Below are 18,029 nucleotides of genomic sequence, written 5' to 3' on the forward strand. Positions count from 1 at the left end.
TACAATATTGAAATTACCAAAGGGGAAAAAATTTGGAAAGAAAATTTGAAATTGACGAAATCTGCTTTATTTAAAGAAAATTTGTACAAATTGATTTATCGCTGGTATTATACCCCAGATAAACTGTCCAGAGCCTATCCAGAGGTTTCAAACAAATGTTGGAAGTGCAATAAAACAAAAGGCTCTCTATTCCACATATGGTGGCTCTGTGATAGGGCAAAGAAATATTGGATTCAGGTGTCCATATGGATTCAAAAGATATTAAAAAAACAAATCCCTCATCTACCCGAACTTTTCTTATTAAATGTCTGTAAAATTGATGTGTCCAAATCAGAAAAAAAAAATTCTGCTCCATATACTAACTGTTGCCAGAATTCTGTATGCCAGATATTGGAAGACCTATAATATTCCAAATAGGAATGAGTTTATAGTTAAATTAATGGAGACAGTAGAAATGGATCTTTTAACCACGAGGTTGAGAGATGGTAATATTACGGAATGTAATGATACTTGGAAATCGGTGTACGAATGGGTGGAACATTTAAGATTTGAATAGATAGAACAAGATAAAAGTGTTAGTAAGTTATCTATATGTTCCTTTGTAAATGGTGGTGGGTATATTGAATTCTCTGAGTATGTATGTTTGGCTATGTTATATGTTGTATGTATAATATAATAAAACAACTTATTTTTGTTGGGAAAAAACATATGGGATGCCTCCGATTGCTGGTCCCAATCTGCAAACTCATGAGGGGGGGGGGTACCATTGGTACGGCGGGTATGGATAGGTGTAGGGAGGCCACTGGTGCTGCTCCCACGGTGGAAGCAGTGGGAAACGACGAGCTACGGTAGTTGGTTCCAGCTCTCTCCGACCCCTCGCCTGATCCAGCGGTGCCAACGGCTCCATCGGTGCCGACACCTCCATTTCCGAGACAGAGTCGCTCTCACTGAGACACCTCGACCCTGAAGAGTGGGAGCACTGAGTAAGGTCGATCTCTTGCTCCGATGCCGATAGACGCAACTGCTGCGAAGCTCTGCCTCTTGACACCGAAGGGCTACGACGTGGGGACGCCAAGATCTTCCTCGGTGGAGCGGTCGACATCGATGTCGAAGCGTCATGAGAAGGGGAAGGAGAGCGGGATGATCTCTTCTTCCGCTTCTCCTTGGATTTCACCTTCTTCGATGCAGATGATCGGGTCCCCGAGTCATCCCGACGCTTCTTAGCTGGGGTGTCCACTGACCTTACAGAAGGTCGCTTTGTGGAATGCCTGTACTCGACCAGCATCTCGGTCCTGTTCTGCGATGTATCGGCCAATGTGACCGTCGGGGCCGCGGCCTCTCCCATCGGTACTGATGGACCCGATGCCATCTTTTGAGGACAAAGTGCTGACTCAACCAACACGGCCGAAAGCCTCACCGCTCGATTCTTGTGAGTTTGTTTGGAAAAGCTGAGGCAGTGCGAGCAAGAATCAACGCAATGTCCCTTGCCCAGAGGAGACAGAGGGAATGGCCGTCGGGGGGGGGGGGGAGGCAATCTTCTTCCCACAGGAGCAGAACCTCTTAAAAAACCCCGTCTTTCCATAGACGCCAAGGAAAAAACCCACCCAGGAAAGTTTCTGAGGGGAAAAATGGGGGAAAACTGGGCCCCGAAGGGCAAGTCCAATAAATTTTTTTTTAAACAACACTAACTATCTAACAACTAACTAACTACACTAAGAACATAACAAACGGGCTATATACAAGAAAGGCAATCCTAAGATTACTTTACCGACCGGGGACACGAAAGGAGATCCTCTCAGCGCAGTGGTCAGAAAGGAACTGGCGGGATCCTCGCGCTGGTGCCAGCGAGCATGCGCACTGGGGATGCCTGCACATGCCCGTTGGTGTCGAGCGCGAAAAAATCCCCGGCTTTTTAGTTACCAATTCGGGGATCGACACAGGTGCTCTATCCCATGAGTGTGAAGCACAGAGACCACGAAGAAGATCTGCTCGATTCTTACTTTTCCTCAATCTTCTCCTGCAAGGGAAATAGTGCTCAACCTGGCATGAAGTAGTATATAAATACCTAGTTTCTTTAAATGAAACTAAGTCCTTGGGGCCATATGAACTGCATCCAAAGGTACTAAAAGAACTTGCAGATGTAATTCCTGTGCCTCTGGCTAAATTAAACAAACAAACAAATAAATTCTTGGAGAACGTGAGGTGACAGAAGAAGGGGGAAAAGGAGGATCCAAGTAACTACTGATCTGTCAGCTTGATGTCTATACCTGGAAAAGTTTTAGAACAAATCACTGAACTGTCAGTCCTTGGGCATTTAGAAAGGATGGCTGTGATTACTAAGAGCCAGCATGGGTTTCTCAAGAACAAGTCATGTCAGACTAACCTTATCTCTTTTTTCAAGAAAGTCACTAGGGGAGGGACAGTGGTTCAGTGGTAGAGCATCTGGTTGGTAAGCAGAAGATCCCAGGTTCATTCCCTGGCATCTCCAACTGAAAAGGGTCCAGGCAAATAGGCGTGAAAAACCTCAGCTTGAGACCTCCGGAGAGCCACTGCCAGTCTGAGTAGACAATACTGACTTCGATGGACCGAGGGTCTGATTCAGTATAAGGCAGCTTCATGTGTTCACTACCTTGCCAGATCAAGAGAATGCTATAGACATAGTTTATTCTAGATTTCAGTAAGGCTTTAGAGTTAGGGCTCCGCATAATATTCTTGTTGACAAGTTGGTAAATTGTGGTTTGGATCCTATTTTTTTAATTTTGGTAGGGATAAATGTAAAGTTCTGCATTTAGTTAGGGAGAATCAAATGCATAATTATAGGATGGGGGAGACTTGTCTTGACAGTAATATATGCAAAAAGGATCTAAGGGTCTTAGTGGACCATACACTGAACATGAGTCAGCAGTATGATGTGGTAGCCAAAACAGCAAATGTGATATTGGGCGGTATCAACCGAAATACAGTTTCCAGATCATGTGAAGTGATGGTATTGCTTTACTCTGCTCTGGTTAGACCTCACCTAGAATACTGTGTTCAGTTTTGGGCACCACAGTTTAAGAAAGATGCAGATAAGCTGGAACATCTGTTTCAGTTTCAGACCTTTGATGGCATAATATAAAATACATAGAAAGATTTAAATGGGCAAAATAAATCAAGATTAAACTTAGGTTAAACATAAAATCAAGTATAGCAAGAGCTGTGTTGAAAAACAGCGGCCAAAAATTTTGCTACAGCACAGGGTAATTTCTGAATTAGAGTCGTTCAGGAAAAACTGACAGGAAGACAAATCGTTCTGATTGACGGGAGGCAGGGGGAATCTGCAAAACAATTCCTGATGGGGTTTTTCAAATAGATGACAGTTATTCAATAAGTGGAAAATTGTATCAGGGCAATTTGCACCATAGGAACAGAGTCTTTCATGAAAAGGAATTTGGAGATATCTCCCCTGCAAAACCTTGGAAGGAAATGCATTCAGTCTGGCCAACATAACAACCCTATGATAGGGAGAGATCCCTAAATCAGTTATATATCGAGGCATCTTACCACAACAAGTCTCCAGACCTAAGGTGGCTGGAGAGCAAATATTAGGATTAGCTAGGCATAATTTACATTTCTCTAAATCAAGTAATTTTTTCTTAATACAAATGAAGATACATGATTCATCAGAAATAGACAGATCATCAACCGCCAACCCTAATTGGTTCTGTTTGGACAAAAGGGCCACTGACCAAGCTGAAGTATAAGAGTCCCTCAACAAGTAGGCAATAAGACTGTTAGGCTCAGCCCTAAAATAGACCTTAAGCCAGAATTTGAATGTTGCCATCCAAGCCTTTGATTCAATCAACAACTGACCTAATTCAGAACAGAGAACAAAATAAGACTCACATTTTGGGACACCTGAAATCTGTCTAAAAAAAGAGGCTTAATATTTTCTACTTTCTGGGTAAATGTTAAAATTCAGATGGGGATGCCAAAAAGAATTTGAGCTAATGTTTTGGCTTGATAGACTTTGAGTGCCTCTGGAACAAACTGATTGCTCCTCATAAAGTAAAAATGCTTAATATGGAAAGTGGAGAATTTGGCAAGCTGGAACATGTCCAGAGGACAATAGTGAGGGGTCTGGAGACCAAGTCCTGTAAGGAAAGGCTGAAGGAGCTGGGTATATTTAGCCTGGGAAGGAGACAACTGAGAGGTGATATGATCACCATCTTCAAGTACTTGAAGGACTGTCATGTAGAGGATGATGCAGAGTTGTTTTCTGTTGCCCCAGAACCAACCGGATGTAATTAAAACAAAAAAGTTTCCGGCTGAACATTAGGAAGAGCTTCTGGACAGTTCTTCAGTGGAACAGGCTTCCTCGGGGGGGTGGGGGGCTCTCCTTCTTTGAAAGTTTTTAAACAGAAGCTAGATGGCCATCTGACAAAATGCTGATTCTATGAACTTAGGCAGATCATGAGATGGAGGGCAGGAAGTGTTGTATCAGTGCTTAGTCTTTGTGGACCTTTCTTACATGCCCAGGAAAATGCCACCTTGGAGTTAAGCAACTTTCTCCAGCCAGTTTGGCCAGGGACCCTGGAGGTTTTTTCCATCTTCAGGGCATGAAGCAAGTGTCACTGGGGGTGTGGGGGAGAAGTACTTGTGAATTTCTAGCATTGTGGAGGAGTTGCATTAGATGATCCTGGAGGAATCTTCCAGCTCTACGATTCTCTAATATATATATGATGGATTTTAATGATGTGTTTATGTATTATGTTGTACACTGCCCTGAGCGCTGTCTTTTGGGGGAGGGCAGTTCTAAACCAAATTTAACAAAACAAAGCAAACAAATAAATTACAAATAACTCCAAATGATAGGATGGAAGAGGATCTGATGAGATTGTGGGATGGATCCTCCTATTCCAATGAACAAAGTCTGAAGTCTTCCTCCAGTCTAGGGAGCCTTCCTCCAAACTAAGTGGGTCTTACACTGGAGTAAAGCTCCTGAGCCTGAAAGAGGGCTCCTTAGAGGACAGCTGGATTTACCCCAATAGCTTGCCTGTGACCAACTTGTGAATTCATGGCAAAGGCAAAATTTTAAATAGGAACTTTCTATTGAGCTGCTAACAGTGCAATTCTAAGCATGCTTTCACCGAACTCGCAACAGATACCCTGTGAGGTGGGTGGGGCTGAGAGAGCTCTCACAGCAGCTGCTCTTTCAAGGACAACTCCTGTGAGAGCTATGGCTGACTCAAGGCCATTCCAGCAGCAGCAAGTGGAGGAGTGAGGAATCAAACCCGGTTCTCCCAGATAAGAGTCCACACGCTTAACCACTGCACCAAACTGGCTCTCAATAATGGCTCTCTATAATACCACAGAGTCCACCATCCAAGGCACACATTTTCTCCAGGGGTCAGATCTCTGTTATCTGTTCAGTTGTAATTCTGGGGGCTCTCCAGGTCCCACCTGGAGTCTGGCAACCCTAGGACAGCACTCTCTGACTTGACACCATCCAGTGTGCATGACTCAGCTAGGCCTGGCTGCTTGCTCTTGTTCAACAGCAACTACCCTATGAAAGCCAGTGTGGTTTAGCAGTTAGAGCTTCAGAGAAGGGTGTGTGAAGCCCAAGTTCAGATCCTCATCTTGCTGTGGAAGCTCACTGGGTGATTTTGAACTAGTCACATATTTTCAGCCTAACCTACATCACAGGGTTGTTATGTGGATAAAAAGGAGAAGAGAAGAAGTTGCTTTGGTCTCTTCTCCACTGTGGAGAAAGACTAGTCTTTCTAGGCAGAGGTAGAGGGGTAGAGGAGACAGAAAGCTGAAGGATGAGAAAGAGATAAAGTTGCCAACTCCAGGTTGGAAAATTCCTGGAGATTGAGCCTGGGAAGGGGAGGGGTTGAGGAGGGAAGGGACTTTAGAAGGATATAATGCCACAGACTCCACTCTCCACAGCAGCCATTTCCTCTAGGGGAAATAGTGTTGCCAACCTCTAGGTGGTGGCCAAAGATCTCCTGAGATCACAACTGATCTCCAAGCAAAAGAGACCAGTTCAAATGGCTGTTTGGAAGGTGGATTCTATGGGATTATGCCTTGCTGAGATTACTTCCTCTCCCCAAATTTCCTCTCCCTTTCAAGGCTCCGTTCTTAAATCTCCAGGAATTTTGACATCTGTAGTTGGGAGACCCAATGTGATTCTTGGAGAGCCACTGCCACCACAGCTGGGGGGGGGGGGGAGCAAGTGGGAGGTCAGGAATGATGGGGAGCAGAAAAAGAAACAGTGATGGTGGGGGGGGGGCAGACAGAGAGAGAGAGAGTAATTAGATGGGGAGGCAGAAAAAGAGAGGGATGGGAGCAGAACGAGAGAGGAAGTGACAGGCATGGGGGAGAGAGAATAAGAAAAGAAGTGGCAGGAGAGAGAAAGAGTGGGAGAGAGAGAAGTATGGGGAGAAGGGAGGAAGCAAAGATAGGGAAATTAGGATAGCTGTTCCTGCCAGTTTCCCACTTATCTGTATCCTAGTACCCAAGTCGGCTAAATCTTTGGATACTTCAATCCAGTGACAACAGCTGTGACAGGCAAGACAGATATTTCTACAAACCTGAAAAACGCTCCAAAAAAACAAGATCGGGTCTTTAAAAACCCAAACTGATAAAAGGACCCTTACAAACCCTAATGATGTTACCAGCCATGAAAACCTGAAATCTTTGATAAAAGGAATGCTTGTAGCTTTAAGAAACAGAAGCCCTCAATGGCTTTTGCTAGGCAATCACAGCATTGCAGGCTCAGTTTTTACCAGTCAAAGGCAAGGGGGTGAGGGCAGGGCCCTTTCCAGAGCTATTTTGGCCTTTAAGAGAAGACGCACTGGCAGCAACCACCAGGTTACCCGTTATTGTCTGATTTACATGACTCATCTAGGCCTGGCTGCTTGCTAATGTTCAACAGAAGACACCCTATGAAAGCCAGTGTGGTGTAGGGGTTAGAGTTTCATGCTGAGGTCTGGAAGACCCAGGTTCATATCACCAGTCTGCCATGGAAGCTCACTGGGTGATGTAGGCTTAGTCACATTATTTCATTCTAACCTACCACACAGAGGTATTCTGAGGATATAGAAGACAGGATAGCCAACCTCCAGGTGATGGCTAGAGTTCTTCTGGGAACTGATCACCAGGTGACAGAGATCAGAAAAGGGCTGCTCTGGCAGGTTAACTCTATGGGATAATACCCCTTCCCAAACCCCATCCCCCAATCTCCAAGAATTTCCCAATCTGGACCTGGCAGCTCTAGAGGAGAATAATGTAAGATGCCTTGGCTCTCACTTTGGAGAAAGGTAGGATACAAATGAAGAAAATAAATAATAAATATAGCTGAAGATGGGTGACAGGTAAGAGGCAGGTTGGTGAATGGCTGAGATGGAGAGAATGAAGCAGGTAAAGGGGTGAGGACATTGCAGTTACCAGGAGGAGGGGAACAGGAAATAATGTAGGGAGCGGATACAGGGGAAAGTGATGTGCCTTCCTACATCTTTGCAGGTCCCTTCCATGCAAATGGGCATGGCCTGCCACGGCCCATACAACCAGCCTTAGTTTTCCTAGAAGTTGCAGGGGGCAGCTGAAGACAAGGGGGGCAGATAAATGTAGGTTATGTTTTAGATAATATTTAGGTTTCACATATAGTTTTTAGTAATTGGCACTAACCTTTTCAGTTCTTGATTCAATTCTTTTGGGTTAAGTCCCACCCTCTTTTCTTTCTTAGGATTCGACACTTAACCTGTTTCTTTTCTTTTTAAGGTCATTCTTAGAGCTTACTCAAGCAACTAGTAAAGTGATAGTGGAAGACTATATTCTGTATTTCTGTTTTTCAAATTACTATTCATGAGTGAGAACAGACCACATTGCTCAGTGAGACTCTTATGTCCTATTCAATCAGCTGTACCCTGTGTTAATCCTGGGATTAGCACTAGACAGCACAGCATGCAGAGATAACAATTGGAAAATCTTCCAGAAGAACCAGCACCCTCAAGATCTTGTAAACACTTCCGACAACCCATCTTTGGGTACCAAATAAAGCAGTTAAGCAGTTTATGTAAACAGCAATTCAGTCATAAGAATCAGGACAGACACTGCCTTGAAATGTATGTCAAACAGGAGAAATGAAGAGTGTTAAGATCAAGCAACACATTAAATGCAAATGCATTTATATAATCTCAACAGCTGCTTTTGGTAGTGAAAAAAAGCCTCAGAAGGGGCAATTTTCAGAAAGTAGCTGGGGACAAATGTGCTCAACTTGTTTTGCCCCTCCCTTTCTTGCTAAAATGTGCCTAGAAATGGTTGAGGAAGAGGAAAAGTGATAGGTGCAATAAGAATTAAGCACCACCACCGTCACTGATAATCAACCCTTTCCCAAGCTGCTTTTCACTACAAAAAGAGGTCATCAGCATAAATATCTATGTCTGCATATGAGATGCAGGCTGGCCTTTGAAAAGAAAGCACCCTTGAAAAAGCATTTCAAAATTAAGAACCAAAAATACAGACTAAGTGTCAAATTGTATGTTTTATGAAATGCTGTTAGCCGCCCTGAGCCTGCCTAGGTGGGGAGGGCGGGATACAAATAAAATTTATTATTATTATTATTATTATATTATTATTATTATAAATTACAATGGACAACTGGAGCAAGAAAAGTTGGGTGCACAAACTTTGCATTGGGAATTCTAGGTAAACAGAAGATCTGAGCCTTGGTTTCTCATTAGGAGAAAGTACTGACGTGGTTTTTCTTTTTTTCTGTCACAGATGAGTTACACAATCCAAGACAGAAGAAAATATTAAACCCGGAAGCCATGCCAATGGCACTTGAGTCACTCCACCTCTCGGTAGATTTTACCAAACCAATAGACATAATGACTCACTTTCGCCACCAGGAAAGAGGCTTTTCAAGTTCTTTCTCAGCGGATCCCATAGAGGCAATGAACGCAAAAGGCCAGGCCAACAACATCATAAATGCAGCAAAGAACAGCCGGACAGGGAACAGAGTCACAGTCATGAAGGCAATCTGCAAAAATACAAGGAATCTTTTATTATACTAGACTCAAACAAAACAATATTTAAAAAATTGTTACTCTTAATTGATTACATAAGATACACACTGCCCAAAGAAATATAGTTAAAATTATTGGTCCCAAGCCTCTTTTGTCCCAAATCAAAATAATATCTCTTGGATCATTCAAACCTACAAGAAAATAGAACAAAGTTGGAGTCCAGCAGCACCTTTAAGACTAGTGAAGTTTTATTATGGGTCTTAAAGGTGCTTCTGGACTCCAAATTTGTTCTACTGCTTCAGACCAACACGGCTGCCCACCTCGATCTATTTACAAGAAAATATTTACAGTACAGGGGGAATTCCCTAGCATGAGTTTAGTAGAAAGCCTGACTGTCCAAATGTTAACACTGAAACAGAATACACCATTGAACCCTTTTCATAGAACCAGGGAGTTGGAAAGGACCCCCAGGGTCACCCTAGTCCAACCCTTGGCACAATGCAGGAAATTCACAAATACTTCTTCCTAACTTCACAGAATCAGCAATGCTGTCAGATGTCCATCTAGCCACTGTTTGAAAACCTGCAAAGAAGAAAAGCCCACTACCTCCTGAGGAAGCCTCTTCCACTGAGGAACTGCTCTAACTTTTACAGGGACAGCTGAAATTCAAAAGAGCTATAAAGAAGCAGCTAAAAAGCATTTCAGTCATTGCAACTATTTATAATGAAAGTTAAAGCAACTAGGAAATTTGGGGGAGCACTAGGAAAACTCCTATATGTTCTCTTCTGGAATCAGAAAAATGCCTTTTAAGACAAGGATTTTCTCACTTGAAATGTAAAGCTTGAAAAGGCCCCCAGGACTAGACATTTACAATTCGTGGTTCATTTTGAACCAGTTTGTTTGCTTGTGTCATGCCCGAACTGCAAAATGAACTGCCTTTTTTCCTTAGTGGTTTGTTTGGTTCATTTTTGAAGTTCATTTTCCATGATGCTGATTCAATCAATTCCTTGGCAATGGTAGGGTGGACTTCTGGAAGCCATAGAAACACTAATAGCAGCTGTCCATAGTCTGATTGATAGCTCTGGGAGCTAATCACAGAGCGTCCACTCTGGGAGCAGACACCCTGACTCCACTGCTTTCACTTTCCAGCATGAAGAGAAACAGAGAGCTGAAGCTGAGTTTTCCTGGGGGCACCTGCTTTGGGGGGGGTACAACTTGGACATTCCAAATCCAATCTTTGCCAAACTTGGGAGGCCAGGTGGAGGAGAGCCTGCTGAAGACTCCCGGTGAGGTGTTGTTGTTATTAAATTTAATGAATCGCCCCATCCCAGCTAGTGCCAGGCTCTAGGTGATGTACAACACTAGGTAAAAATACATACATTTAGACAATAAAATCAGTTAGTCTAAAAACAAAACACTAACCCCCAATGGTGTCTTATAAATTGCTACTCATCCAGATTTCCATATGCTGCATTGGGGGGAGGGAGGGGGCAGAAGTGCCAGATTAGCAGCCATCGTTGTTCTCAAGCCAAAGCCTGGTGGAACATCTCTGTTTTACAGGCCCTCTGGAACTGTAAAAGATCCTGCAGGGCCCTGATGTCTTCTGGCAGAGTGTTCCACCAGGTTGGGGCCAGGACTGAAAAAGTCCTGGCTCTCGTTGAGGACAGCCGGACCTCTTTAAGGGCCAGGGATCACCAGCAAGTTCTGATCAGTAGAGTGCAATGCCCTTCCAGGGACATAACAGAGGCGCAGTCCCATGGATACGTCAGTCTCAGATTGCTCATAGCCTTAAAGGTCAGAACCAAAACCTTGAAGCTGACTCAGTATTCAATCAGAAGCCAGTGTAGCGGGTGCAGCACAGGTTGAATATGTGCCACCTGTGGCATTCCTGTCAGGACTTGCATTGCCACATTCTGGACCTGTTGGAGCTTTTGGGTCAGACTCAAGGGTAGGCCAGCATAGAGAGAGTTACAGCAGTCTAATCTGGAGGTGACTGTCGCATGGATTATCATGGCCAGGTCTGAGCAAGACAGGAGGGGAGCCAGTTGCTAGGCTTGATGGCGATGAAAAAATCGCACCTTGGCAATGTGTATCACCTGGGCCTTCACTGACAGAGAAGCATACAGTGAACCGCTTATTGAAGAAATCCTCATGGTTTCGCTTATCAAGTTCTTCTTCAGCCTTTAGCCTTATTCTCTCAGTATAAACCATGAGCAGAACACTAGAAGACTCCACCCATATCCACACAACAGTTCATTTGGAAGAGGCATTTGCTCTTAAAAGACTGATGTAGTAGTGACTTTGTGGGGGGTTTCTAATATTAAGTGTTCCTTTGTCTTATTTTGTTTTACACTAAATAAGAACGCACTTACACAATGATAGAGAGGCTTGGCTCAGTAGCTCTGCTATGTGATTGAGAGAGCCTGGAAAAACAAGCTCTTCCTCCCCCCTTCCTCCCAAAGGAAGGTGCCTCAGGCAATGGAGAAAACAGAGTCTTTGCTCTGTAGCTCCTGTGTGATTCAGCAAACCTTGCAAAGCAAGCTGTTATGCAGAAGGAAGCAAGAGAGAGGGAGAAGGAAGCAGATGACAGCCAATTGCTTGGGGGCCTGATAGGAGCCCTCTGAGGGCCTGATTTGGCCTCTGGGCCGCACGTTGACACCCCTGCTTTAGGCCCTCTGGAAACACCCCGGTGTCCAAGGACAGGTTGACAATTTCCTTCCCCAGATCCTCTTGTTGCCAGCCTTAACCAGCCACAAGGGGCACAGGTCAAGCAAGTGGTTGGCCTGACAGCACTCAAGATCCTGTTGACATCAGAAGAGGAGACCAGATTGAAAGAATTATAAACTGACCTCAAAGACAGTCAAGGGGCCTCCAGTTTACTAAACTGGCAGGTAGGATGCAATGGAGCTACAGGCTTTATCCACAAAAAAGGTAATAAATGCCTTTGAACCAATAGCCAAATTACTACCTCTTTTTGAACCTCTTGTCATGAGGGAGTGACCGAATTACCCTAAACAATTGTGTTTGGTGTGAGCCCGCAGATGTAATGGAGGCTGAGTAGAACTCTCTCCTCGCAGCCTTCATCACCATCTCATAGGATTTCACCAGCATCCTATGAGATGTTCATGCCACCTCATCACAAGTATACCACCAAACTTGCTCTAATGGTCAGAGCTCCCATTTCATCTCCAAGTTCTTCTGTATATCAGGAGGAGCACAGAAGACGCTGGGGTGCAATCTCCTCGATGGCTTCAGCAAGACTGGAATTCCAGTCTCCTACCAGCTCATCTAAAGAGTTTTGCACCTCCAGAACCAAACAAACCAATGAACCGGCTTGGGCAACCATACAAACCACAAAATGAAGCACTGATTCAGGCAATCAAATGAACCACGAACCAACATGAACCACCATTTTCCCATTCTGTGCCCATCTTTACTCAGGACTTCCACAACAGAAAAATTCAGAAATTCTGGGAAGCATTGGGGGGGGGGGATCTCACCCCCCCCCCCAAGAATGAAAGATGTTTTATGCAAAATGATTACTATGAAATTTTATCAAACTATTAACAGCATTAGAGAATTAGTAACTCCTAAGTACAATGTAAAGAGCCCCGTGGCGCAGAGTGTTAAAGCTGCAGTACTGCAGCCCTAAGCTCTGCTCACGACCTGAGTTTGATCCCCGGCAGAAGCTGGGTTTTCAGATAGCTGGCTCGAGGTTGACTCAGCCTTTCATCCTTCTGAGGTTGGTAAAATGAGTACTCAGCTTGCTAGGGGGAAAGTGTAGATGACTAGGGAAGGCAATGGCAAACCACCCCATAAAAAGTCTGCCGTGAAAATTTGTGAAAGCAACGTCACCCCAGTCGGAAACGACTGGTGCTGTCAAGTCTGCAGATTCAATAACGAGTCGATGTAGATACAAAGAAACTAGTTTATTGATACTGGATACTTGTGGCCTAAGCCAAGGCTTGAAAAGACTAGAGACGTACAGTAGATACATTGCATATAAGGAGTACTTCAAAGGCATTCCTACGGGTAGGGAAATTGTGCAGGGAACATTCACACATAGATGTTACCAATACATTCTCACGTTGATTAGAGGCCTGCTGGCCTTGATGCTTTTCAGGCTCCTTCCTCTCCCCTGGGCCTGAGCTGAGAAGGTTCAGATAAGACTTTTCACACATCACCATTTCAAAGCAGGGAGATTCTCTAAGGAGGGGAGGGGGGAACAGGGGAAGGTTGCTAGCAGCATTTGGTTATACTTTGGTTCTACCCAGCATGCTCTTTTGTTGAGCCAGAGTTAAAGCCAGACTTGACATACTGCCCCCCTAAGCCGCATCTACTGCCCTGTTGGAGCGTGTCTGATGGAACCTCTTGATTGGGTCTGGGGCTGATATATCTTTTTCTGCCACCCACTCATTTTCACTGGAGGGAAAGTGTTTCCATTTTATTAGATAATGCAGGACCCCCTTTTTGACTAGAGTCCAGGATTTCTTGGACTTCATGGTGGTTCTGATTCCCAACCAGGATAGGTTGTGGGGCTGGTGCTCGAGGGTGCCAGACCGAAGCCCCGGGGTCCCGATGGAGTAAGCTGCAATGAAATACAGGGTGCACTTTGTTAAGCAGCTCTAGTTCTACCGTTACTTGATTGATCACTCTCGAGATTTTGAAGGGTCCCAAGAACTTATATGCCAGTTTCTTAGAAGGTTGGCTGAGTGGCAGGTTCTTAGTGGACACAAATACTGAGTCCCCTACTTTGAAGTCCTAGGCGGGGATGTGGGACTTATCATATTGTTTTTTGTAGGATTCCTTGGCGGCTTCTAGATTTTCTTAGATTGTTTGCCAGCTCCCACTCGGCCCTTGCCACCATTGCTCAAAAGGTGTCGATTCAGGGGGAGGGTCCCCCCCAGGCAATAGTGGCATTGGCTTCCCTTCATACCCGTGGACGGTAAAGAAGGGAGAGGCCTTGGTGGAACTATGTATGCTATTGTTGTACCCATACTCAGCAAAGGGGAGCAGGTCTACCCAGTCGGACTGTCGGTGGTTAATGAAACAGCGTAAATATTGTTCTAGAAGCCCGTTTATTCGTTCCGTCTGTCCGTCCGTCTGAGGGTGGTAGGTAGAACTCAATCCCTGCTCTATTCCAGCTAGTTTGCAAAACTCCCGCCAGAAGTTGGCAACGAATTGCAGGCTGCAGTCGCTAATGACCTTGTCGGGGAATGAGTGGAGCCGGACCACGTGATTGAAGAACAGGAGTGCCAGCTTTTTAGCTGTGGGTAGTTGGGTACATGTAATGAAATGCGCTTGTTTTGAAAAGTGTCCACTACAACCAATATCACCGTTTTCCCATGGGAGGGAGGCAGCTCCTCGATAAAGTCCATCGATACCACTTACCAGGGGCGCTTGGCTGTTTCTAGGGGTTTGAGCAGCCCCGGGGCTTTACCACCCCTTCTCTTTGCCATGATGCAAATGGGGCATGAAGCTACGAATTCCGACACGTCCTTTTTAAGGGACGGCTACCAGAACTGTCTACTGATCAAGTGAGCGTCTTGACGTAGCCAAAGTGCCCTGCCAGTTTATTTGAGTGGCAGAATTGTAACACCTCCGCCCTTAAGCTCTTGGGGACATAAAGCTTCTCCCCTTTATACCACAGCCCATCCTCCCTCTTTTGGATGTCTCCTGGGCGGACGTCTCCCTCCCTCTCAGTTTCCATGGCCAGTTTCTTGGTGCCCAGTTTCCCCAAGTCCCTCTTTTTCTTCGACCGCATGGTTACTACGGTGGCTACCTGCGAAGGGGGAATTAAGATTCTACCACTTCCTCCCTCTGGCTCTCATGTTGAGGGAGGCGGGACAAAGCGTCCACTAAGAAGTTCTTCGCCCCCGAAATGTGCCTCAAAGTGAAGTCAAATTTGGATAAGAATCCCGCCCACCTAATTTGCTTTTCGTTCAGCTTCCTTTTGCCCGTGAGAGCTTCGAGGTTTTTGTAGTCGGTCCAAATCTCAAAAGGCATCTTGGCTCCCTCCAGCCAGGACTGCCACGTTTTCAGAGCAAAAGTTACAGCGAAAGCCTCCTTGTCCCACACCAACCTTTGCTCGCCTGAGAACTTTCTGGAGATATAGGCACAAGGTTTCAGTCGCCCCTCCCCATCTTGCTGCATTAGTATGGCTCCGACGGCCACATCGGAAGCATCACATTACACAATGAAGGGTCGCTGCTCATCGGGGTGGCTCAGGACCGGCTCGCTAGTGAATAAGCGTTTCAATTTATCAAAGGCCATTTGGCACTTCGGACTCCAATTGAGGCGGGCTCCCGGCCGCTTCGCCGCTGGCCCCTTCCCTTTGGTCTTTAACAACTCGGTTAGAGGGAGGGCGATCTGGGCGAACCCTTCTATGAAGGTCCTATAGAAATTTGCAAACCCGAGAAATGATTGGAGCTGCCTACGTGTCCTCGGGGGAGCCCATTCTAGCACTGCTTGCACCTTGGCCGGGTCCATCGCCAGCCCCTTCCCCGACACCCGAAACCCCAAGTAATCCAATTCGGTTTTGTGGAATTCACAGTTAGACAGCTTGGCATACAAATGAAGTTTCAACAGAGTGCTTAGCACCTCCCTCACTAACTTCACATGAGACTGTTCGTCTTACGAGTAAATAATGATGTCATCCAGGTACACCACCACCCTCTTGAATATGAACTTTCTGAGAGCATCATTTATAAAGTTCATGAATACCCCCGGGGCCCCCTGTAGTCCGAAGGGCATGACTAGGTATTCAAACTGTCCCATAGGCGTGTTAAACACAGTCTTCCACTCGTCCTCCTCCTTGATGCGCACTCGAAAGTGCGCGTCTCTCAAGACCAGCTTGGTGAAATCTTGCCCTCCGATACAGTGCTTAACAAGTCTCAGATGAGGGGAATAGGGTAGACGTTGCTCGTGGAAATTGCATTAATCCCGCGAAAGTCTGTGCAAAGCCTAAGCAAGCCATCCTTCTTCTTTCTAAATAGTACCGGGGCCGCGTGGGGGGCAGTTGCCAGTCTGATAAATCCCCTCTCCAAATTATGGTCTAAGAATTTGCGGAGCTCCTTCTCCGCCCAGCCCATGGAGTATAGTTTGGCTCTGGGCAAGGTTTCCCCCAGGATTAGCTCTATGGCACAGTCTGTGTCCCGGTGGGGAGGTAGTTGGTTTGCTCCTTGTTCGCTAAATACTCCCATCAGATCCCGGTAGGCCTTCGGGACTGCGTGGGTCTCCTCCACCGACATACATGCTCTCTCCTTGGCCACTGGAGCCCGTGAGCCCCAGGCCGGATTCCAGAGGTGTGTCTTGCAAAGGGGATCTATAAACCTAATAGTCTGTGCCCCTCACCGTATGCAGGGTTCGTGCTTCTCTAGCCAGCCCACCCCCAGGACTACGGGGTAGGAGCACGAGGGGGCAATGACGAAGGACTCCTGGTCCCAGTGTTCCTCAATCCCCATTGGTAAAACTTGGGTCTCTAGTCTGCACGGCTCCCCTCGCATCACCGATCCATCCATTTGCTCGAACTGCATCAGGCAGGGTAGCAGGGAGCTTTCGAGTCCCAGAGCTTCCACCAGATTCGGGGTGATCAGCTCCCGATTACACCGAGTCTATTAGGGCCCACACCTGTATGAACCTTTTCAGTCTAGAGTTCAGCAGTTTCACTACGACAAAATACAACCGTCCCGTTACGCTCACCCTCAGTGGTGCCGGCTCCTCCTCGACCTGCTGGTTGGCACCCTTTAGAGCAGGTTGTTCTCATTTCCCGCTGTCTCGGACGCCCAGGCCAGGTCGCTCAACTCGGCTGACAGCAGCATGTCCTCCTCCGGCTCCTCTACCACTGCGAGGCTGCTCTTCACCACTTTCTTAGGGCGGCCGGTCTGCTTCTAGGGGGTCGGGGTGCCTGTCTTCGGCCCCCCTTGTGGAACCTTGGGGGGGCTGGGCAACTGGAAGCGAGATGGTTCGGGTCGCCGCAACGGAAGCACTTGTGAGGTCCCGTAGGTGCCCCCCCATGGTTTTTTTGGGCTCGGCCTTCGGGAGGGGGGGTTTCTGCGACCCTTTCCCGGATTGGTGTTGACGTTGCATCGCCACCCGCTTCATGTTGGTTTCGACCTCTCCCGCTAGTTGAATCCATCCTACCAAGGTGGTAGGTCTAGCCTGGGTGAGGGCTCGATCCAGGATGCCAGCGTTCAGCCCCCTGGTGAAGTGCTCGATCTTCATCAGCTCACTCCATCCCCGCACTTTGGCCACGTTGACCCGGAACTCTGCGGCGTACTCACGGATGGTTCGGGACCCTTGTTGCATGTCCTGCAGGGGGGCTAGAGCCCGCGTCTCCTGGAGCTGGTCCTCGTACTGGGCCAACAGAGCCTGGAGGAAAGTTTGCACATAGTCCAGCTCCGGGCTCATGGCCTCGTACAGGCTCACGTACCATCTCTTGGCGGCTCCCTTCAATTTCGATCCCAAATAGTCCACTCAGCTGAACTCGTTGGGGAAAGTGTTCCCCCAGTAGTACATGTAGCTGTTAGCTTGGATGGCAAAGTATTCCACCTCGTCTGGGTCCCCGTCAAAGGTGGCATCCAACTCCCTGCCCTGCCCCCATCTCGGGGCACAGCCGGTGCTCCCGGCCACGGCGCTTGCCCCGCCACCAGTGGCGCCGCCGGGACTTGTAGCGGGTGGTCAAGCTGGGGGAGGCTGAGGGGGTCTCCGTGGCCCAGTTAATCCTAGGGCGCAGGAGATCTGGGTGGTCATAGCCTGCATCTCGTCTTTCAGGCCCTTGATCGCTCCATCTACTTCCTTTCGGACCATGGCCCGAAATATGCGGGCGTCTTCCTCGTGCATGTCCTTTAGCAGCGGCTCCTCTCCCCCTTTCTCCTCGCCCTCGGGGTTCTCCTACTGCTCTTGGACATCAAGGGCGGCTTCTGCTTCGCCCGACTCCAGGGAACCCGGGTTGGCAGGCTCCGTCTCGGTCAACCGCACCCTTCTCATGTGGCTGGTCAGGATCGCATCCCTCCGAGC

The 18,029-nt window shown here is 46.9% G+C and overlaps 1 protein-coding gene across 1 annotated transcript in view; it reads right to left on the reverse strand.

Moving 5' to 3' along the window:
• The window catches only part of LPCAT1 (lysophosphatidylcholine acyltransferase 1), a 154,825-nt gene that overhangs the window by 98,550 nt on the left and 38,246 nt on the right, over positions 1-18,029 (reverse strand). The window contains exon 2 of the mRNA XM_060254342.1: positions 8,883-9,025. Within this exon, the coding sequence (XP_060110325.1) occupies positions 8,883-9,025 (143 nt within the window). The remainder of the gene's footprint in view (positions 1-8,882; positions 9,026-18,029) is intronic.

The sequence above is a fragment of the Heteronotia binoei genome, chromosome 14, assembly GCF_032191835.1.
Source record: "Heteronotia binoei isolate CCM8104 ecotype False Entrance Well chromosome 14, APGP_CSIRO_Hbin_v1, whole genome shotgun sequence".
Lineage (NCBI taxonomy): Eukaryota > Metazoa > Chordata > Lepidosauria > Squamata > Gekkonidae > Heteronotia > Heteronotia binoei.